General features: G+C 56.3%; 1 protein-coding gene across 2 annotated transcripts in view; it reads right to left on the minus strand.

Annotated features, from left to right (window-relative positions):
• Positions 1-6972: 6972 nt before the first annotated feature.
• The window catches only part of TRIM8 (tripartite motif containing 8), a 30503-nt gene continuing 13720 nt past the window's right edge, over positions 6973-23755 (minus strand). For both annotated transcript variants that reach the window (XM_054832200.1, XM_054832201.1), the window contains exons 3-7: positions 11464-11559; positions 10352-10585; positions 9963-9994; positions 9253-9368; positions 6973-8530 (exon numbers count right to left, since the gene is read on the minus strand). In XM_054832200.1, the coding sequence (XP_054688175.1) occupies positions 7923-8530; positions 9253-9368; positions 9963-9994; positions 10352-10585; positions 11464-11559 (1086 nt within the window). In that variant the 3' untranslated portion in view covers positions 6973-7922. The remainder of the gene's footprint in view (positions 8531-9252; positions 9369-9962; positions 9995-10351; positions 10586-11463; positions 11560-23755) is intronic.

Here is a 23755-nt window from a genome sequence, read left to right on the forward strand (position 1 = left end):
GACAACTTGTGTTTGGAGGTGATCCTTTTTCTTCGACAGGCTCATTTTTCCAGCGGTCAGTCAAGGACTGAGCCATCCCACAGAGCCGCCAGTCAGTCTGCGACGCTGCTCTTCCACCGCTCCCCTCTGTCTTCCCATCAGAGACAGTCGCCGGTGCTGGAAGTGGTCAAAACTGTTGGAAGAAACCCTTTGCCTTTGTATTTTCACTTGTCCAAAACTGTCAGAAAAGCCAGCCAGCGAGAAAGGCAAACTTTGGGAGGATCTTCTTGTTTAGAAAATCATTTCGTAGGTTAATAAAAGGCGTGTCGTGAAACACATTCCCCACCGACCTGGCAGGAAAAGGGAAGAGGAAAAAGCAAAGCAGTGAGTTATTTGGGTTTGGTTCAGTGAAGCGGGGTTTGGAGGGAGTTTCGAGGGGGAAGCAAGTTCCGGGGTTGTTTCTTTGCAACTAATTTGTCTCATTACTGTTCCTGCAACACCGGTACGAGCCAAAAAGCGAGAAACTGTTAGAGCTCTTTAAAGCATAAGCTCCGTCCCTGCATGGCCAGGATGCCTGGAAGGCTGTCAGAGCCGCTGGAAAAAAACATTATAGATGGTAACACTTAATTTCTTTTCTCTTTTTTTTTTTTAAGGCACACTTTAAACTGAGTCCTGATATTTTTTCAGCAAAGTAGGAAATACTTTTTCATCTTGTTTGCTTAATGGATTGGATGTGAAAAATATTTCTCTGGCAAGTGAACACCCCGAGAGTTGTTTGACTTGTCACGACGTTATGTATCGGCCCCTGCGGCCCCCAGCCCCTGAAGCCGCCGCGCTTCCTCTCTCCTGTTGCTGTTTACAGTGGGACATGCCGTAATTTATGGCGGGGCTGCGTGTGACCTTGCATGTGTCTGCTCGAGCGAACCGCAGCTCCCTTCCCCGCACAAGCCCCGCTTTACATTCACATGATGAATTTAGTGCTCCTGAAAGGACAAGGAACCAAGTGGCCTGGATGCGAGGAGGGGGAAAAGAAAAGAAAATAATAATAGTCCACAGCCTGAAGGAGAAATAAACACTGAGATTTTTTGCTCCTCTTTGACCAGTATTTCCCTGTCGTTTACGGCCTCGCACCCCTGGATGACTGAGTCTGTCAGAGCAGAGATATCGTCTGGGCCCGCAGAGCCAGAGGTTTCAGCCTTCGCCTTCTCGCCACGCAGGCATCCCTCAGCCCTGCCACGCTCTGCCAGGGCACGCGTCAGCGAGGGGCAGCCGGACCGATGGCCACAGCCATGCTCCAGCCGCATTGCCCACCCACCCCGGCACCCACCCCAAAAAACTGAAGGTTTTTTTAATTTTCTTTCATTTTATTTTGTTTTGTTTAAGTGAAAACAAGCTCGCACCACAGTCTTGTGATTGGCTCTTGGCTAAATTGCAGCTTCGGGCTCAGTTGGCTGCATTTGGGCTTGTTGGATTTTTTTATTGCAATCTGTTCACTTATTTCCCTTCCCAGCGCCGATTGGAAGCAAAACTCCTGTAAAGCTGCAGTTGGGCTGTGCCCGGGCTGGGGGATGCTGTGAAAGGCTTGCTGGGGACAGCACGGGGTCGGAGGATGTCTGTGTGCCCCCTCCACATTTCCTATTTAGCTAGCTGACCAAGATGAATATCTGTATCCTTTTTAATGGGAAAAAGGAAAAAAAAAAAAGTGAAATCCCGGTTGGAAGAGGAAGGGTTGGAAGGAGCTCCTCTGGTAGCAACATGCCGTGATGGCGCGGCTCTGAGCTGCAGCCCTACGGGCGGCACGGCCGGGCAGCCAAACGCAGCCCTGAATAAATAATCCTACAAGAGAGGGAAGCTGTCAGGTAGGGTAGGCCCCAAGTCTGAGCTGCATTAGGAGCTGGCAGGAACGCCCTGCAAATAAATCATTCGGATGAGAGGTATTTTTAATGGAAGTTGTCCTTGCAGCTTGGCTTTGCAACCTTTATTTTGTGCTACTGATGGGAGCCGAAGCCTGCAAGCTTTAAGGCTTTTCTGGCTGGCGGAGGAAAGCTGGAAGGGGCTCGGGGTGCCGAGGTGGAGAGCGGGTCCCCCCCATGCCAAGACCATCGCCCGTGGGCTGGGGACACTGTGCGGTCCCCAGCCTGCAACAGCTGGGTCAACCAGGCAAAGCCCGGCGTCTTGGGGTGACGGAGCCAGCTGTCCTGCCCGGCTCCAGCACCCTCCCTCGTGTCAGACAGGAGGATTTACATGTATTCTGAGTTCATTTTTATAGCCGGCACCTGTGAGGCCAGCGCCAGGCAGGGATAACCAAGGGGGCCACGCCATGGGGGGCCAGGAGGGTGGCATGGGCATGGAGAGCCGGTCTGGGGGAATGGGGAAACTGAGGCATGGCAGCCCCTCTGCACTCAGGGGTGGCACTTGGGTCTGGGACCAGGCAGGGGACTGGGGCCGCGGCTCGCAGCCACTTTTGGAGCTGGGGCAGGAGCCGCAGGTCTCGCAGCCCTTTGGGGGCTGGTGGGGCGGCCGCTGAATCGAGCACATTCAGCGTGGCACAGCTGGTGCGGGCTGCGGGGCAGGGGGGGGCTGCAGTTGCTCCTGACACTTTTGCCTCTGAATGTGATGATAAACTCGCTTTCCCGATTAGCGCTGATCCCTCTGCCTCCAAAACAGTTGGCCCTAATGAACATACGGCCCAACAGCTGTAAGCGGTTATACATATGCATGGATATATATATTTATCCCCCCCCCCCAGCCCATCCATATATACTGGAGATCACAGCTGTTGCTATTCTTCCTTGCAATGCAGATCAGACGCTCTCTCTCTTTGGAGTCTTACTTGACCTATTTTGCAGGCGCAAGATTTTTTGTGATGATGATTTCCCCAGTTGGTGCTTTTGATTCTGCCTGAAACATCTTGATTGAAGGCAAACAATGGCAGCTCCGGCAGCCGGCAGCGCCCCACACCCACGCGCCGCCCCGGCCCCGCCAGCCGCCACGCGCCGGGGGGTGCCGAGGGACAGGGTCTGGCCAATGCTTCCCGGGGTGGCCGCGGCTGCCGGTCAGTCCAGCTGGACCCGTCTCCTCTGCAGCCCCTTCACTGCGCCCATGGGACACAGCTCTGCTGCCTGACCCATCAGCTCGGCCAGCCAACCTGGACCCCGAGGTTTGCGCTGGCCTCCCCATCCCCAGCCGCCTCTGGCCAGGCTCAGCCCCAAGCCCCTTCCTTCCATCTGGAAACTGCTCCGCCACCCCAAAAATCTTGCAAACCGGGTGGTGATGCCCGTTGGGGTCCCAGGGGTGCCTCAGTTCTAAGGCCAGGTGGGGAGATGGTGACCAGGGTGCCAGAGCTGGCAAGGATGGCAAAACCCCAATGGATGCTGCATCCCTGGGTGCAGTGATGCTCCGAGCACCCTGTGGGCAACGGAGACCTTCAAAGCCCCTTTCCTGGGAACCCCCAGCCCCTGCTTGCTGCTCAGTGCAGGGTTTTGGGGCTGGCAGGGACCCTCTGCCAGCCCCATAGCCCCCCCCCAGCTGCACAGGGTGCCCCAAAGAAGGGCACCAAAGTCACCGCATCCCAGCAGGGAAAAGCGGCTGTTCAGGCGCGCACAAAGCCATTTCTTGTTTGGTGTTTTCGTTTGAAGTGTGTCCTTCATCTGGGTTTCTACAGCAACCGGGAAGTTCCCGTCCTGGCCTGGCTGGAGGGAGCGAAGCAGCCGGGGGAGCGGAGCAGGAGGGCGGGAGGGGAAGAAGCCAAAAATAAGTTTTTAAAGAACTGAGCCTGCACTTTTCGTCTCCATCCTGGGCCCGGGGCTGCTGCAGACAGGGCAGGGCTCCAACCTTGTCCCCATCCCTCCGTCCCCAGAAGCGCTGCAGCCATCTGGGGCCAAATCAGGGGGTGTAAAACAGCAGCCATAGGGGCCCCTCCATGTAAGGGGCACCCCGAGGTGTTCCACCCTGCCCAGCCCCAGCACAGCTGCATGCCCTGAGCCCCTCCATGGGCCTTGGGTTAAAAAGAGTGCATTACCTTAGAAACACACTTTTCTTAAAAAAAACAAACCAAAAACCAGCAAGCCGCCAGTGATTCATCTTAGGCAGCGAGTCTCTTCATTTATTCATTACGAGATAATACCCAAATCTGGCTAATTAATATTCCTGCATATTTTCCAAGGGCTGATGAGGTATCTTAAACATCTCGCTGAGATGGGCTTTCATATTTATAAGGTTGATGTGCAAACTTAAATTGACGCCGTCTAAATATACCCCTCATCTTTAAGCATGGAGCTTCACTCCACGGTGCCGGGGGGGGTTCCCCAGGCGCGCGTCCCAGCTTAAAGTGGGACCTGGGGGCTTGGGGGTGGGAGAGCTGCCCAAAAAGGTTCCCATGAGCTGGGATGTGATGTTGTGGTGTGCGTCTTTCCGCAAAGATGTGACATTTCTGTTTCCTTGGGTAATGGGAGTGGAGCATGGCAATCACTGGCTGTGGCTGTGGGGTCAGTGGCGCTTTGGGGCGAGGGATGGGTGCGAGCACCCACGCAGCTGAACGTGGCGACAGGTACAGGAGCAGGGCCTGCAGCTTCCTGCTGAAACCCTTTTCCAAGGTTAAAAATAGGACTTGGTTGCAAACTGAAAGCCTGGTTTGCATTTGCCCTCATTATGTTGATTGCTTATTTACATGTATGCAAATGGTAGAAGAGGCAGCGGCTCCTCCACCTTGGGGACCCCTCAGCATGGCAGAACCCGAACCCCCCGGGTAGGTCCCTGCCAAGGGATGGGCCACGGTGCTGCCACCCTCTCCCCGGGATCAACCTGAAAATGAAGCACCAGCCCCTCTCCAGGCAGCGATCCAGGGTACGAGCCACAGCCCCGCAACCTGAGCGCAGTGCCCAGAGGTGCACTGGTTATCTGCACCGCCACCTCTCCCCTCACCCTGCTCCACCAGATGTGCGTGTCCGGCTCCAGCTGTTCCCCATCAGCCTCCCCCAAGCAGCACCACCGGCCAGGGATCCTTTTTCCACCAGGCCCCATGTCCTTCATCAGACACCAATTTGGTCTGGCCCAGCTGCTCATTTTTCTTTCCACTGTGTGACATGTTTTCACCCAGCTCCTAATCCGTCTCTTTCCATTCACAACTTGAGCTGTTTATGGATGGATGTGGCTCTGCTCCCCCCTGCTTTTCCCACCCCCCGGACAGAGCCATCCATCAATAAAACCCTGCTCAGCACCCGCATCGGCACTTCCCCTCCCAGCAGTCCGGGACACCGTTAACCCAACGAGGCCAAGGGCTCGTGTTCCTCCCGCTGCTCGGGGGGGGTGGGTGGAGGGGGGGTGACCTGAGGGCGCCATCGCCTCCCTCCCCACCACCAGGAATGTAGCTGGGACCTCTAGCTGAGGGGGTCAGGGGGCTGCAGCACCAGGGCTCTGCAAAGGGCACCTGCTGTTTTGGGGCTGCTCCCTCTGGTGAAGGCACAGGGTGAGGGTGGCCTGTGGTGGGGACATGTCCCAAGCCCTCGGGGGTCACCCTGCAGGGTAGGGGCTGCGCCTGCGTCCCCCCATCTATAGGCAACAGGTGCTTTAATGCCTGCCCAGGGCCCGCAGCTGCTCGCTCTCACGGGAGGAGGCAGCTGTGCCAAGGAGGAAGAGGAGGAGGATGATGAGGACAGCTGGGAGGGCAAACCTGGGGGCACCGAGCACAGGGGCCATGGCTGGGGAGCACCCTGGCATGGGGAGTGGCCCTGGCTGTGCATTGGGGATCCCTCCTGGGACCCCCCATGGGGAGGAAGGTCGCTAGTCTCACACCACCTCAGTGTCCCCCTCACCACCGAGGCTCTCTGCCCCTGCAGCCAGCCAGGTGGACACGGAGGGGGGAGGCATTGCGGGGTCCCTGCGGCGGAGGCTGGGAGCATCCTGCTCCCTCCTGCTGCCCCAGGGCACTTTGCTTGTGACCAAGAAGCAAACCCCCACATCTCCCAATGAATTGGGTGTTTGGGTGTTTCCTGAGGCGTCTGAGCAGGACAGGGCTGGGACGAGCCCAGCAGGGCAGCGCGGATGAGCCGCTGGCCTCTGCACCCTCACATAGGGCAGCACCCACCTGAAGAGTGGCTGGGAGCACGCAGGGGCAGCGGGTGCTGGCTCCCCCGCCCAGCATCGCCTGGAAATGGGGCCCCATTTGCAAGGGATTTGCTGCTGCCTCCCTGGGGGTGGAAGGGTGAGCTGGGTGTGAGGATCCCCCTCCCTTGGACCTGCTGCCCCCCGGTTTCAGCTCACTGAGACTCTCTCCCCTTCCCATTTCCCACCAAAGTGGCACAGGGGGAATCCAAACCGGAACGAAACTGGGGACGTTTTGCAACCAGGAAAAAAAATAAAGGAAGCCAAGCCTGAAGAGAGTGATGGAAAAACCCTAATGCCTCTCTGCTCTGCTTTATAAAGTCAGCCCCATTTTCCCCAGATGAAGAGCTCGCCCCTGCACAGCCACAGCCAGGCCAGCCCACAGCCCCGCCGCACACCCTTGGCCGAGCACGGAGGGTCCCCAAAACAGTCTGGGGTGCTGCCAGCACTCACAGAATCCCATGGGGGAGCAGGGCTTTAGGTGGGGATGAAGCCTCGAGGGCTGGGTGCCGGGGCTGCGGCGCGGCCAGCACCGTGGATGCCGGCGGAGGCAGGAAAGCCACTGTCCCACAATGGGGATTGTTCTGGAGGCCGCGGGCAGGATGTGGCCCAGCCGGCTCCGCGCCTGACTCACATCCTTGCTGGCTGGGAGGGAGCCGGCAGAGAGCCGTGGCTCCGGCATCCCTCCCCGCAGGGCTGGGACGCAGGACGGGCGCTGGTGGGGACCCCCTCCCCAGGCGCAACCCACCACCACCCCATCCCCAAGCGGCTCCTTCTGAAAAATCCCCATCATCGGACCCGGGGAGCAATTACTGGTTCCTTCCGAAGGCAGGTGGGAACCTCACACCGGAGCTGGGGTCCCCCGGGGAAGAGCTGCAGCAGAGCGAGGCGTTTGCACTAAGTGATCACATTTATTTGAATATTTTTTTTGTGTGTGTGTGTGTTCTAAAATCGGTTACAGAATAAATACCTGTGCCTTATAGCAGGAAGTCCACTTTTTTTTTTATACAAAGTGCTTGTTACAGGAAGTTGCATCAGCGATACGCAGGAGGGGGATGCATTTCAGCCACGCTTCCCCTCCTGAAAACTAGAACAGATTTTATTTATTTATTTATTTATTCGTGTTTTGTTTTTTTTTTTTAAAGTTTCTTTTCCCTTTTTTTTTTGTGCATTAAATTTCCTGCCATTGTGTATTTACAAATCTCTGAAAGAAGAAGGAAAAAAAAATGCCAATATGCATGAGAAGTGGCCTCGTAACACAAAAAAAAAAATCAGCCTTTAAAAAAAAAAAGGTAACAAACCCAAAATCTACAAGTATCGTTTCATACTGAATCAATGATAAGATTTTTTTCTTTTTTTCTTTTTAAAAAGGGAAAGAGAGGGTTGGGGAAAGGGAAAAAACTGAACCAAACCAGAAAAAATGAACTCAGAGAAATGGAAAGAGAGAAGGTGCCATTGTCCCTTCTGAAGTTTTCCAAAGGCAGAGAGGAGCGAGGAAGAGCGCAATGCACAGACCCAGACGCCCAACTGAAATCCCCATCAATTTCTTCTCGGTAATTTCTCCCTCGTCTTTTCCCAGCGAGGGGGAGGAAGGACTTTCCAAAATTAAATTAAAAAAAGGAATTAAAAGGAAAAAAAAAATTATTTTGTTTTAAAAGGATTAAAAAAAAAAAAGAGAGATGAGAGAACAACCCTCCCCAAAATCCTGGAGGGGCATGAGGTGGGGAAAAAATTGGGTTTGATTTAGAAGGGGACAAAAAAAAAAAAAAGAAAAGCCAAACCAAACCAGACTTTTCTCTCCGAACGCGTCATCGAGCGGGACTCTCCGGAGAGTGTGATGGTTAACTGGTGACGTAGTGTTTCGCCGACGGCTGGCCGTAGACCCTATAGAAATCCTGCCGCCCGTGCTGCTGGGATGCGTCAATCCATTCCCTCACGGCAAGTCCTGGGAGCGACTGGGGGACGGCGGGGGCGGGCGGCAGCGGGTGGGAGTACTCCTGCGAGGAGACCGTCCAGGGGAAGTGCCCCGACCGCGGGTAGGGCTGGTGCCCGCTGTGGTTGGACACGGAGGAACAGTAACAGTTATCCACGGAGCAGACGAGGATTTTGCGCCCGCCGTACTGGGAGAGCACAGACTGCTGAGATGACGTGGTGTTGGGGTAGTGAGATGGGTTGAAGACGGAGCCCGAGTGCACCGGCTGCGGGCCGCTGGGAAGTCCAACTATGTGCTGCGTGGAGCTACAAGGCACCATGGCTTGTGCGGACTGCCCCTCGCCAGCCGAAGCGCCCTGGCTCATGTACTGGCTCGCCACAGTCCCAGATGATGGCTCGAGGAAGCTGCCCTCGGGGAAGGCGGTGGAGTGCTTGCGCTTCTCCGCGCCGGAGTTGCTGACGGTGCAGGGATACATGGGGATGCTCTGCAGGAAGGGGACGGGGGTGCTCAGAGGACCTGGGGAGGGGAACAGGAGAGGGAGACTGCGTCAAGCATGACATGGCACAGCTCCAGGGTGCTCCGGCCGCTGGTCCGAACTGGCAGTGAAGCCTCGAGACCCGTGCTCCAGCCCGGTGCAAGCAGAGGGTTCCCCAGCCTGCCCCACCAGCGGCAAACTGGGCACACAGCCGTACACAGGTGAATTTGCAGGTTCTGTTCTGGGACCTTGCCAGCAGGCTTGCAGCAGCCCCAAGCGCTGCTCAGCCAACATGTGCGCAGGCTGAGCCCATGCACAGCTCATGGCCACAGTCCGTAACAGGATGAGAGCAGGACAGCCTGGGTCACAAACCCAAATTCGCAAGGAGAGAGGACTGGGAAGCCTCTGCAGGATGTGGTCTGCTCTCAGGAATGGGCTGGGGGCTGCAGGACCACGCTGTCCCCTGGCTGTCGCTGCCCATGCGCTGACCCCCATCTTTCCACTGACTTTTCCTGCTGATGGCCAGCCCCCCTGCTGTGTCACCCCAAAACATAGCCATTCCACAAGCCAAGGGAAATATCCTGGGGACAGCCAGGAACTGGCCTCACAGCACCTCTATGCCCTGACCCAGCTGACCACAGAGGGGTTTGCAGGGGTCCCTGCACCCTTTTGTACTGGGAACTGCAGGGCACCCAGCTATGGATACAGGAGGTAGCAAGGTCCCGTGCCCCACTCCCCCCAGCACCCCTCAGGCTTCACCCACCTTCCAGCAACTTCCTGAGCTGCTTCTCCTTCTTGGCGATCTCGTTCAGGAAGAGCTTGGAGTTGAGGTGGCCGATTTTGGGTGGGGGCAGGCTGCCACCTGTACAGTTCTGGGTCCTGTTGGCGACCGTGGGCAGAGAGGCGGGAGGGACAAGGTACACTCAGGGGAGGGTCAGACAGATCCTGCCCCTGCACCCTCCCAGTGTCAAACCCCTTCCCTAGGGCAGCAGTGTGGAGGGCAGCAGGGAACTGGCTCGCTCTGAGGGGCAGGACCTTCCCTGTCCAGCTTTGCTGTGAACGTCCCATGCCAGGGCGCACCTCCCACAGCCCACGTCCCTCCCATGCACATTGCCACCCCAGCTCGCCCCAGCTCTGCTAGCGCTGGCTGTAACCCCCTGCCCTGCCTCTGCCCCAGCAGAGCCGGACTGCGCCCTGCACCCCAACCCGCTGGTCCCATCCTGGCTGTGTCCCAGCTCTGCTCTCCCACAAACACACTGCTATGTTTCCCCTAGTCCAAGGGGAGGACTTGATTCAATGGCCCCAGGAGGGGATTTTTCATCCTCTCACACAGAGAGGGAAACTGAGGCACAGAGCACGCCTCTCCCAGGCCCTGCAGCATCCCTGGCCCTGCCTCTCCTCCGGATACTGTGCTACTGCCGCCCCCATGACAGCCCCCCTCCCCGCCAAGCACGCCTGCCCCGCTGCACTTACCTGTCCATTAAGATTTTCACAGACTTGGTGTTCTAGGAGGGGAAGGAGAAGCCCCGGTCAGTAAGGACAGTCCCTGTTCCAGTGATCACCTCCCCTTTTGGTGTCACCTTCCACAGCCCCCAGGAGCGAGCAGGCTGCCCAGGGGTGCCAAGCCCCCTCTTCCCTCCTGGCACAGGCTGCTCCAGCCCCATCTCCAGCTGCAGCATCTCTACAAGGCCAAGGCCAGAGCGTTGAGCCTGCCCCGCTCCTCCTTGCCTTCCCCCACTGCCAAGCTCTCTGGAGGCACCAGCAAGTCCCTGTCAGTGCCCTCAGCCCGCTCCACAAGGCTCCCTACACAACCAGACCTCCCCCTGGCCCCTCCCACCCCCAGCATGGGCAGCTCATCTCACCTTCATGAAGTTGATGTCCTCGGTTTTGTCGAACATGACCTGGACAGAGCTGAGGAGCTTCTTGGCCTCCTGCATGCGCTCGTTGAGGTGGAGGACCTGGGCTGCGTTCTCATTGCAGAACTTGGCCTGAGCCTTGTCCAGGATCTCCATGGTCTTCCGCAAGTCCTCATCCAAGATCTGGTGCATCTTCTCGTACTGCAGGCGCACCTCGTCCTTCAGCTGGCTCACCTTCTCCTGGGGGAGAGGAGCAGGGTCAGCCCCTCTGCGCCCTCCAACCTCCGCCGTAATGTCCCAGGACGCCTGGGTCCTTTCCCCAGCAGGGGTGGGTGCGACCCGAGTGCTGCACCACAGCTCTGCTCTCCTGCAATGCCCACACAGACCAATCTGTGGTCAGCTGCCACACGGGACCCCAACGTGTTGGTAGACCCACCAGGGCCACTGCAGAGGTTCAGCTGATCCAGCGGATCCCCTGGACCTACCTCCTGGGTTCTAGGTGGGGATCATCATTAGGAAAGCTAACGCCAAGCAAGAACCTGCTACACCACCAAGGGAGGTGTGCTCCCTTGAAAAACCCTGCCCATCCTCACCCTCATCCCCACCCCAGACTGGGGTCACATCATGCTCCAGAACCCTTCCCTCCATGCTCTGGAAGGCCAAGAGGCTTTAAGGACCATGAGCTGATCTTGTTTTACCTGTGTCCCAGCAAACACCCACTTGCATCTCTTTCACCTCCTGGGTATTTCAGGAGTTTATTTGGGGGTGTCTCATCTCCAGACCCTCCCTTCCCACTCAGGATGAAGCGGGTAGCCCAAGGAAGGCTGTGCTGAGCTGAGGCGGGGGGGGGGACATACCTGATATTTAAGGATAGCCTCATTCCTTGCCTCCCAACTCACCCCAGGACCCACGAGGCTGTAGGGCAGCCCACATTTCATCTCCCAAAAGTACGACTGCCAGGACAGGAATGGAGATGGCAGGTCTGGCTGGCTGCCCTTCCCCTGTGTGTCCTCCCTCCTCTCTGCCCACTCGGCTCCTACGCCCTGGGAGCCTGTCCGCATCGTGCCATGGGGTGACAGTCCCTGGGGCTGGCCACAGCAGGGTGAAGCACCAGTTACCTCAACCAGCCGCTTGTCCGATTCCAGCTTGTAGAGCTGCTCTTCTATGTCTTGCTCCCGCTCCTCCAGGCGGTCCTGCTGCTTCATCAGCATCTTCTGCAGAGATGGGAGAGAAAAGCATCCGTCAGAGCCTGGCAGCCACACACACCAGGAAGCTTCGGTGCTGCCCGTACCAGCTCTGCCCACACGGTTTGGAGGGGACAGGACTTTTTCCCAGCAGGATGCCATCACTGGGCTGAAAGCCCACACGTGGCTGGTGGAGGTGGAAACCTCGCTATTTCAATGGCCATGCTGGGGCCATGGGTACTGGGCTGCTTTATCAGCTGGGGATCTTGATTTGGGTCCCCTGGATGGGGGCACCCCCTTGCAAAGTCTTGGGGACCCTGGGGGACACACAGAGAGGCTCATCTCCCACTATGGCAGCACCGTTTCCAGGCCCATCACCCATCGCCAGCAGGCTCCCATGAGACATCGCCACCCCCCTCGCGCCCCTGTATGCCACGCCAAATCCTTTCTCCCTTCCCCGCCTCCATGACAAGCCCCAGAGCCAGCGTCAGCGTAATCAGGAGGGACAGAGAGAGGAGGAACAGAGCCTCCCCCCCGTCATGCTGCCAGCCCCGGCCCCCACTCCTCAGGGCTGGGGCTGGGCCATCAGCCCAATAACTGGGACAAAACCTTATCCCCAGCTTTCAGCGCAAGCGCCTCGCTCCTGCATGCTTCCCCAGGATGAAAGCCACTACCCATGAGAGAAGAGCTCTGTCCCTGCAAGCAGGGGCAGTGTTTCCCAAAACACCCCTCAAAATGAACTCCTAATTTCCACCCCCAGGCAAAAATTTTTCCCAGGGGAAAACCACCACACCAGTGGGGCGAGGAGAAGGGCTTCGCCTGGCATGGAGACGCGGCGTTAGAGACACTCAATGACGGGAGTGAGATGGGAAGAAACCAGCAGCGAGGATGAATTTCGAGGGGATTATTGCTATTATAAACCGCCGCTCGGGGATTTATAATCAAGTAATTAATTCCTGGACGAGGCGGGAGGGGGAGGGTGGCAGAGGCGCTGCTGGGATTAATTGCATTGCAGGGAAAGGCTGTCACCTCCAACTCAATTCGGGAGCAGGAATGCGATGCCTCCTCCCTCCTGTTGTTTTTCTTAAGGTCTCGGGCACCTCCAGCCTCACTGCCACTGGGCTCCTACCACTAATAATAATGAGGAGCTAAAAAAACACATCTTCCCACTCACAGTCGCACTCCACATGCGCACCTGGTGCCCACGCGTGTGTACCCACCCATGCACACGCACGCAGATGAACACACAGACAGCACATCCACTGAAAGAGGGTCTGAAGGGCAGCAACAGTGGCACAGACCCCCAGGTGTGGGGTGGACATTTGCTGGCACATGTGTGCAGAAACACACAGGCCTGCGAGCATCAAAGGGCATCACCACTGCTATTGGTTTTAAGACCAGCTGAATAGGCGGGAGCATCCACATGGAGAAAGATTTGATGCATATATTAAAGATCTCCTTTTTTTCATCCTAAAAGGGTCATTATTTGCACTGCTGCAGTGCCGGGAGGCTGCAACCTGCTCCTCAGTTAAATATGGTGGGAAATGAGCTCCAGAGTTGCTTCCTTGGTGAGAGCCAAGGGCACAGGCAGGAACTGTGTCCCAGGTCCTGTGCCGGCAGCCAGGCCAGGCCACAGGGCTGCTGGGGGCTTTGCTGGCAGCTCAGCTGGGGTTTTGGGTCCAGCACTGGGCAGAGCTGTGGGGTGGACAGGCAGCAGCCCCATGCAGCCAGGCAGAGGGGCGGCGGGCAGCAACCTGCTCCAGCAGCAGCACAGGCAGGTGCACGTCAACACAACTTGCTCCCAAGCACCACTGACTGAAAACACGGTTTGCAACATCCCTCTCTGCGGGCCTGGTGTGGAGCAGAGCGCGCCTGGCTCTGGAACCTGCCCCGGCATTCGCAGGCTGGAATTTCCCCACTGAAACTGCAGTCGACTAATGGGAAAGCCACCCAACACAGGGAAGGAGATACCTTCCTGCATCCCTGCTTGCAGGAGGCCAATTGAGCCCGGGAGCCGGGGCAGGTCTTGCAGCATAGGCTGAGTTTCTTGCTCTCCAAGCTGGAGAGCCAAAAGACACAGTGAGCCTTCGCACCAAGCCCTTCCCTACACCTCCCTCCCTGCTGGCAGAGACTTGCTGTCTCCACCATGAGCAGCCAGACCCACCCCCACACCAGCCCACTGCAAGGACGGCCGAGTCCTGCAGAGTCCCCGGGAGCAGCGGGGTTCCCTGCCCGCCTTCCCCGGCTGCCAGCTGGGGCAGGGATGGGGAAAAACGCAGGACAGGATCCAAGGCCCACAGCTCACCGGGCAGAGGCCAAATCCCCATCCCACCTCAGCATATGCATCAGGTGTCCGACATGGGGCCACCCCGAGGCAGCCCCTGCTCTTCCCCCCCGATGCTGCTGGGGTGCTCTTGCGGGGAAAAGCAAGGTTTCCCATCGCTGCCAGGTGCTGGGCAGGCAGAGGGGCAGAGGCCACCCTGCCAGCCCCACCGGTGTGAGGGACCCCAAGGGATGAACCAAACAGCCCTGGACATGCACGTACCATCGTCCCCTTCCCGCTGCCCTGCAGCTGCCGTGGCAGAGCTGCCAACCTTTGTGTTTTGTAACAAACCTCACAGTGCTCCGCTCCTGGAATCATACAAGTATGTGAAATCACAAATATATACATAAATAAATGTATAAAAATAACTTTTTTATATATGTAAGTTAATTTAATAGCCACTCACAGCTGGAAAAAGTAACCAAAACCCAACCTAAAGCCATAGAAATCAGAGAGAATGGAGGATATGCAGTGTTTTCTTTCAATCTCACATTTGAGCTACTCTCTTGATTTTAGGGCGATTTAAAAACCATACGTGCCAGGGATTGCAGCAGGATGGAAGGACTTTTCACCCACGGCAACTGAAACCTTAACAAGACACACGGGTATGAACTACCCCTTCTGGCACCGAGGGGCGAAATCTCATTGTCTCTGCAGCACGAGCTGAATTCCTTAGGTATTTTGAAAAGGAAAATATATCCCTTCCTTTCCATCCCCTCCCAAATCTGGTATTTCTGAAGTCATGAACTCCTCCTCCTCCAGGATCAGAATTTCTCAGGGTAATTTCTCATATTTCATGCATGACCTTGATGCTGGGAGAACCACAGCTCCATCCATACAAGCACCCTTCCCAGACTCCAAGCAACTCCGTGATCCCAGTTTGTCTTTTCTGAGACACGCCGCCCATTTGTGAAACGACCACCAAAAAACACTCTGTATTCCAACACTAGCTGAGAGTGGACTCATCTAATTAATTAATTAAGTTAATCTGTGGCTGAGGTAAGTGGCTGGTCCACCCCAACCCCACAGGCCCCAGCGAGATGGGGCTAGCTGCTAGACATGTTTATTCTGATGGAGTTGCAAGTAATCTCCCCCCTCCTCATGGAAAAAAATAAAAGAGGGGGGGAAGGTTGAGCCCTAAGAGAGGTTAGCGGGGTTCTCTGCAAACATGCCATGGGCATCAACCCTGCGCAGGAGCAGGACTGCCAAAGGTGGACAGAGAAACAAGCGGAGGTTATCCTTTGCTTACCGATCAGGAGCCCCACTGCTGGTGGAGCAGGGTGCATCCCAGGGAGCAATCGTGGCAAGTCGGGTTGGGTTTGGGGTACTGAGGTCACGCACTGGGAGAGAAATGCTACCTGGAAGGTCATCTCTGCGGGAAGCAAAGCAAGTGCTGCAGTCTCATTCCAGAGAGGACACGCACAGCTGCTCTCTGTGGGATCATGCCAGGGAAAGGCTTGCTTGACCATCAATATCCACCCAGTGCTTCCTGGGAGGAAACCACCACCTGGGAAACCACCCTTGCCCAGCATACACTCAGTCAGTCTCCCAGTCCGTCCCCTTCAACGTGCATGTGGGAAGCTCTGCACCGGCCCCACTCCCAAATGCCACTCCAGCATGGGACACATCCACCCCTCCAGGCAGAGGATGGGAGAACTTCTGCCAGAGGACAGGGCTGCCCCAACAGAGCGAACTTCTGCAAGATTAAATGCCTGCAGCCGCAAGACAAAAAGATGGTCATAAAGAGTTTAATAGCTCAGACAATATAGGGCATCTGGGCTCCTCATCCGAGAGTCATTACAGGGCTGCAGCACCACAAGCCTCGACTGCATTACACACACGGGTCCAGCTCAGCCAGCCAGGCAACTCCCCACTGCAAAGGGGGGCACTGGAGTGTGGGCAGGAGCTCACACCCACCTGAGACCTCCCAGGTAGGGAGAAAGCTGCGAGCAAGATGTCTCCCTGGATTTTCTTAGGCTGGTCTCACCACTGTTCTCTCACAGAGGACAGGGTTATTAAGTCTGTGGTTGCTGCTGAGCCCATGGTAATGGCGGATTATGCCCCTGGCCCACCTGGAGCCCAGCACTCCCCTCATCTCCCTTTGAAGCCCCCAGCAGCCCGTGGCCCTGGGGCTGGTACCAGGGCAGCAAAATCCCATAACATGCCCCACGGTTTTGCCTGCTCCAAGGATGGCCAGGGTCCCTGCATGCCTCCTGGGGACAGCAGGCAGCATCCCTTCCCTGGGGGCTTGAGCTCTCGCCAGCCCCTGCCTGACTCCCAGTGGGATCAGGAAGGAGCCTGGCAGCTTCACCAAAGCCAGAGAGATGCCCACGACCCGCTGAGCAGCTCTGGTTTTAAATGACAGCAGGAGCAGTGAAAAGCCTTGCTGTGTTAATGGGGGAAATGAAGCCCATGGAGCTTCTCTGATGTCTAATAAGTGCTGTGCATCCTTCAGGGCTGTTCCTCTGGAAAGAGCAACCACGTCCCCACACAGTGACCTGCAGGACACTTGCATGATGCTAATTCCCAATAAACTCGGCTGAAACCCACGACAGGTTTGGAGGGTATTACAGGACGGCAGGTGGACAAAGCACAAGAGCACACATCCCTCGTTCCTGTAGGAAACCAGGGGGGAGCAGAGCGCCTTTAACCGCAGCTGGACGGCTGGCCCAGGACAGGCGTGCTCACTTCTCTGCCTCCCTCCTTCCTTCTCCTCTGTGCCCGGGCCTTCCCCTCGCCGCCAAATCCCAGCCACTGACTGAATAAGGACATTGTTTGCAGCCACCGGAAAGGCAGAACAGAGGGAGCAGCTTGGAGCACGAGGGGGAGGAAGGGCGAGGAGGAGGAAGGTGGAACCGGAGCAAGGAAGCCGCGAAGGGCAGATGCCTGTCGCGGGAATGGCTCCAGACACCTGCAGCTCAGCCCAGGGACTGGGATCAAGGGCCCCCATTGAGACCCACGTCCCGGCACGTTGCTGGAGACAGGCCTGAAGTCACAGCGACTGAATTTTAATGCACCAAAAACCCTGGACTGAGGAGGCGAACGCAACCTTTCGCCTCCACGCACCTCCCACTTGCTGACTTCCTGCTCCCCAGCCCTGCTCCACCATCAGCTGGCCAGTTTTCTGAGAAAAACCCACACAATGAGCTATTCTCATCCCTCCTGTAAGTGTCCCCCCACCTGCCAACACACCGGCACCTTAACACCATGCGGCTCTGGGGCATGGCACCCCCGTACCCCCCAAAACCAGGATCTCAAACCACGAGATCCACTGCCGCAGCCTGAGGGGACCAGTCCCCACAGCCCAAACCCCCTGAAGCATCCTCCCAGCCCCTGCTATGGTCTCCTGCTGACCAGACCCAGGCAAAAGCAGCTCTTTCAAACTCCCCGTGGCCCCCGCAGCATTCATGGGAGGCTGATCCGCTTACAGGGACAGGAAGGAAATGTTTTCTAGTTGGGGTTTCATCTTGCACACATTTACAGTAAGCACCAGGCAGGAGGGGAGATCTCAGGCCGGAGCAGGAGGCCTCACCTCCCCCGGCTGGCCTGGAGCACACGCATGCTGCTCTGGAGTTTGGCTTTTCTCACAGTGCTCCCTGCACAGAGATTGGGCTGGTTTATCCCCAGCAGGGGAAGGAAGAGGGGAGGGGAACAGTCTCAGGGATATTAATAGGTGCCCTTGCTAGGAAGGGATGGGAACAGCAGCCACACAGCGCACGGACATCAAAAGAGACCCCCTTGCTAGCATCTCCCTTTGAGCACGGGGAGAGCTGGTGCTTCATGAAAAAGGGCTGGCAGCCGAATATCCAGTGCTGACTTGGGGGAAACGGGATGCAAGGTGCCTCTCGCAAGAGCAGCTCTCTGCCCTGTTCTCATGCCGGGCCTGGTGGAGATACCTCCTGCCTGTCCCCATCTTCCTGTGAGACGGTGTCTGGTCTCCAAGCCCTCCCCAGGATGCTGGGGAGGAGAAACCATCAGGCTAAGCTCCATGTCCCACCTCCACTGGCTACCCCAGATGCAAAGCCCCATGTCCCAGCACAGGGCATCCCTACAGCTATGGCACATGACAGCCAGAGGTTTCCTCCGAGCCACGACTCACGGCTGCTCAGCAGCATTCAGGTCAGCCCTCGACTCTGTGGCATGCCGGGATGGTAGGCATGGCAGACCATGCTCCTCCACACGGCCTTATACCAGCAGATCTCGGACTGCTGTGGGGCCGTGCTAGTGCCCACAGCCTGGGCCAGCTCTTCCCCTTGTTTACACCCGGTAGAAAGGAAGAACTCTTTAGTAAGGGGAAAATACAAGGCATTGTGTTGCATGAGGCCAGCAGTGGGATTTCTGGAGGCCAGGAAACAGGGACCTATTCTCCATCAAAAAACGACCTTCGGAAGGACCTTGAGGATGTTTAATTTGCCTCCCTGAGCCTCTGTGTCCCCCTGCTCCCTGCTGCCACTGGGGTTACTTGCGGCTGTGCCTCTTGCACAAATGGGGGAAGGAAGCTGGGGATCTCTGTGCCGCTTTCAGACCCCAACTTCAAGCCACAGCCCGGCTGCCACTGCTGTCGGCATCCTCTGAGCAGGGACGAAGAGCTGCTTCAAGGGTAAAAGGGGGATAAGGGGGATTAAGGAGCAGGGAGACAAGGCCAGCAGCTGCAGAAGCATCCCCTCTGTGCCAGCAGCCTCACAGGTCCCAGAGGCAGGACCCTTCCTGATACAGGGTGCCCAGTATGGGCAATGTGCCCCCCAGAACAGAGGCGCCCCGAACACCAAAGCCACTTTTGCACATGTTGCAGGATAGGAGCGAGGCCGTGCTGATCATGGCCCAGCATCAGGTGACATGACCCCATGCAAAGCACAGCAAGAGGCAGTGAAAATGCGACAAACCGCCTCTGCCAGACCTGGGGCTCAAGACTCACTCACAGAGTGGGGAGGAAAGGAAGAAAGGAGCTGGAAACACACCGAGAAGATGAATACAGGGACGGAGGAGCTGGTTTGCATGCCAACTGATGCTGCTGGCTCCACAGGACAAAGATGAGCCCTGGTGATGCCCGTGCCTTTGGCCAGCACAGCCGCCTCCTGCCAGGAGAGACGGCATCTGGCTGGGGAAAACATGCTCCCGCGCTGTGTCCCGGCAGCACAGGAACAGCAGATGCTTTTGGGTGGTGCAGGAGCAAGACAGAGAGACCAGCTCTGAGAGTTGCCGGGGCTGCGGCTGCAGGCGCGACCAGGCCCTCAGGGCAGCAAGAAGCTCAAGAAATCTTTTTTCTCTCTGCTGAGAAGGGAGGGAGAGGAGATCCCCACCCAAGCCTTGGCGCAGATGCCGGCCAGCAGCCCTCCCCGGCCAGCTTTCAGGAGGGAGGACAGTCCAGGCTGCCTTCGCCTGGGAGCAAGGAGAGCCAGGAGTCACAGGGCTCAGCTCCATGTTTATGAAGAACAAGGTCCGCATCTTCTTCACCATCAGGGACGTGAGGGAGGAGTTCTTCTGCCCCCCCCTTTCAGTTTTAGGGGAAAATGTCCTGGTTTGGGGCTGCTTATAAAACAGTGCCAAAATTCACCCTGTTGCTGAGCCATCTCTGGCACAAGGCTCCGGCTGCAGACCCTGGCACAAGCCCACCCTGCCCAGCATGACCAAACACTCTTTGAGCAACTGACTGCAGAGCACCAGCACTGCCGACTCCGGAACACCGGCGCTGGGGCATTGCTGGGGCAGTCTGGGAAAGCACGGGGGTTTGCAACATCCCACAAAGTTTCCGGCATCCAGACCCAAGTGCCCTGAGCAACCGTTTCCAGCCACTTGGTACCTCAGACTGACACCAACACCTGGAGCACATCTGGCTCCAATGACCAGTATCTCCTTCCACTTCCTCCTCGCCACGCCAGAAAATAAAATCTGGGCCCTGCAGCTACACCAACTGGGATCCACCAGGTTTCGCAGTTTTTTGGAGCCTAAGAGATCATGTAAGAAGTCCTGCCCCTTCCGCCTTCAGCGCACTCTGTGCTTGTGGTTTCTTGAATGTTTCAATCAATTTACATGTACGTTACAGGGGCCCTAACCTCCTTTTCTCCCTCTTCTGTCTCTGTTTTCATATGTCTGCCCCTTCCTGACCATCAATCCAGCTGAAAAATTAAGCCAGTAAGAAACCAGCAGTCTCTTTTCGGCTGGATCATCTCCCTGAACTGGCTCTCAGATGCACTCTGCCAGCTCCAGCGGTGGCAGTCTGGGCAGAAATGGGAGGTTGTTCAGCACTGAAACTCAGCCGAATCACAAAATCCTGCTCCTCACACAAACCCTGTTGCTCTGACATAGCATCTGTGAGTTGCTCCATAATCCCCACAAAAAAATAAACAGGCTTTGGCAGCACCTCCGATCCTGCCTCGCTCTGCCGTTGTCCCAGCCTCATGTAGCTTTGTTGAATCCCAAGATCTTCCCGATGTGCTGCAAGTTCAGGGTCCTGGCCAGTCATCCCCGAATTGCAGCTGGCAGGATGCCTTACCTTCAAAAGCAGCCATCCTGCACAGACCCACTCCCATCACTTGGCAGCAAACCTACCCCCATCTGCAGCCCCTGCAAAACTGAGAAACCCTCACCGCCTCTTCCAAATAAACATCTTGGATTCAAGATCCAGCTGGCCTGTGTGATCTCAGAGCTTTCTCCCTGCAGGGGTGAAACACAGCCAGCCTCTTCCACCCTTCCTCGCGTTGCAGGCCGAGCTGCCTCTCCCCTACCCAAAGACCTCCGCTCTGCATGCACCACAGCTCAGCCCCACCATGGGAAGACCTGAGGTCTGAACAACAGCCCCTTCACCTTCCTACCCTCCTAATTTCTAATTTCTGCTCTGGAAGGAGCCCGGCCCAAGGATGTGGATGCACGAGCAGGTTTTGGGGGGGAACTCAGATACCACTGAGGAGCAGCGCAGCCACAGCGATACCCACATACATCCACACATCCCAGCCACGAGACCACTGATAAGTGCAAAGGCAACAACCTGCAGCCATGCACCCTGTCAATGTCTCGTTTGGTGACCCAGAGACAAGGGGTTTGGCTGTGCAGGTGGCACAAAGCCCCTCTCAGGGCTCAGGCAGCACTAGAAAGAAAACCCTACTTTGATTTAAAGGCCATAATTTTATTTTTTTTCCTCCCAACTGATCTAGTTAAACTTCCAACTGCTCAAGGCTATTTTAATTTGTACCGGTAAGTTAAATCAACACAAACAAGGGCAGAACAGGTTTACATGCACCTCTATTACTGGCTTGCACCAACTAGAGCGCAGCTAGATTTCTCCAGGCAGGACTTTTTTATTCTAATAAAGATAAGGGGGGAGGTTTTCTGTGCACCTCCAACTGACAAATGGAGCCTGAAAGTGAGTTGGGAGTCAAAGCCTCGCGGAAAGTCAAGGTGACTTATGCGCCAATAGGCTAGATTCAAAGAGCTTTGCAAAAATGCAGATCAACTAACAAGATTTATAAAACCCGTTAGGGGCTTAGAGGCCGCTTAATTCTCAAAGGTGCCAAGGAAAGTGCCTGACTCGCAGAGGGATGGATGGGGCTTACAGAAGTGGCTATCTCAACCTTTCGGTTGCTTCACAAAAAGGGGACTCAATTTCTCTTGGAAATGAGGTTTTGATGTGCTGAGATGTTTACTCTGAGCCTTGGCTCCTCCATCACTTACTTTAAAGAAAAAGAAACCAAGTCCTGCTGCTGAAGACAACTGTTAGAAACATCTACTGAAAGCCACAGCAGAAATCTGCTGCTTCAGCTCACCAGCGCCAGACACCACCCAGAGGAGTATGAGACTCAACTGGATTCGGCACACAAGTTGGAAAAAATAAAGAGAAGGGGGAAAAAGGAAAAAAAAAAAAAAAGAGGACTTTGCACTTCTACAGCTCCCCAGCACCCAGCGTTTTGCAGGCTGGAAGCGGCCTGTCAGCACCTGCGGTCAGCCAAGGTGACATACAGCGAGTCTATCCACCCCTCCATACCCAAGAGAGGATCGACCACGACCACAACCTGCTGAACGCCGAGGACCCCTCAGCCACCTCCCCGCTGGGTTTTCTCTCTCCTCCGTTTTTTTTCACGAGGTGGCTGTTGAGAATCTGAAAGCCCGGATTATAATCTTTATGAATCCCATAGTTAGATCGCGCTGAACAGCAGCCCAGCAATACCAGATGTTCAAACAAAGCTGCCAACCGACAGCTGTCTGCAGCTTGCAGCGTGTTTTTACTTTAAAATGCAAAATGATACCAATCTATATTAAAAGAGAGACGTTCAGAGCCTTGTGATAGCAGCTGAAGCCGCGGATATTGCTCTTTCATGCAGGGTGTGGCGGCAGAAGGAAATATCTCAGAAACTACTGCTTAAGCCGCCCTCCCAGCCCCCCCAAATTCTGGCCCCTTTCCTAATGGGAAAGAGACTCACGTTACTGCCTGAGTGCCGTGAATGTACCAGTGCGTGTCCAAACAAGCCAGCAAAAAGAAAAATGCAGCATGAACAAACACCATCTAACGAAGGATGCCAGAATGAATCTGGGCGCTGCAGAGCCCGCACCTGGCTCTCAGTGGCGTGGGGAGGACGAACAGACACGCAGGGGGACAGAGGGAGCCAGCCCCGAGGTGGAGGGTGCAGCCCCTCCTGCACCAGTGACCAAACTAGGAGAGCAAAGGTCCCTTCTGGCAGTAGAGTATTGGCAGTGGAAGCAAGGAAGAGGGGCATCTTCACTGCTCTGGCCTATCCACCCAGCGTCCCGCCATGGGTCGTCCCACATCCCTCTAAAACACACAGGGACACTGGTGCAGTGCTGGCCCCACCAGGGAAACTCTGCTGGGGCCTCCTCCCAACGTGCAGCAGGTTTTGAACTTGCATCACTTTGTACCTTTATTTGTGAGGCTGGCTGGGACCGGGCACAAAGACCAGGCACCCTGCAAACTTTTCCACACGCCAGCTGCTGGGGAAGGCAAGAACCAGAGCTCAGCTTCACTCTCTGCTCTTTCTCCCTCTGGAAATGCAAGCCACCTGCACCCGCTGCATTTTGGGGGTGGCAAGAACTGAACACGCTGGACACAGCACAGTACTTCTGGTTTGCAGGAATCGCGCGAAGAGGGCTCTGACTTACTCAAACGTGACGTCCCAAATTCCCCACCAGCCGCGATCACAGGAAATCTTTGGGACCGGTCCCAAGGCTGCCTCATTGTGCTCCGAGCAGCAACAGCATGAATGAATCACGCTCCTCAACGTGACACCCAGCTCCCAGCAACGTACTTGGGACCAAAATATTTACGTTGCAAACGAGTGAGAATAGGACCAAATACCCTCCCCAGCCTGGTGACATAAAAAGGCCAACCTGGTCTTGCATTGAGCAAGTGAGCGGCAGGAGGATAAGAAAGCAGGAGGCAGAGACCAGCCCTGTGTCTCACAGCCTGGCTCTGCCCAGCAATACTGAACCACAGCCCTTTCTCCACAGCAGCAAAACCCCCGCAGCAGCGAGCACCAAGACTACAATCCCTGTGGTACTGTGCTCCCATCGGAGCTCAGCAGCCGGACGACATGCGAGGGAGCATGCTGGGACCTGTAGTTTCCAGCCAGCCAGCTGCAAAACGCCATCCGCCAGTAAACACCTCCCAAATTAAAGAGATGCGAGGCCCCCAAGATCCTGGCAAGGTGCCAGCCGCAGCTTCTTGTTGTCAGGCACTTGGCCAATTCCCATGTGTTGCATTAGCCCCTTTCCAAGGAGCAGCCAAGAGCCTACACCCCGCAAACCTCCTCGCAGCTGAGCCGTGCCCTGCCCTTGCCGAAGCGACCTGTCTGCACAGACAGCAAGATGGTCCCAGAGCTCAGGTGCAGCCCTGGGCTGCAGGAGATGTCAGCCCTGCTCCTGCCTTGCTGCGAGCTCCTCCGTTTCTGCTCTGTG

Source organism: Grus americana, chromosome 7 (assembly GCF_028858705.1).
Source record: "Grus americana isolate bGruAme1 chromosome 7, bGruAme1.mat, whole genome shotgun sequence".
Taxonomy (NCBI): domain Eukaryota; kingdom Metazoa; phylum Chordata; class Aves; order Gruiformes; family Gruidae; genus Grus; species Grus americana.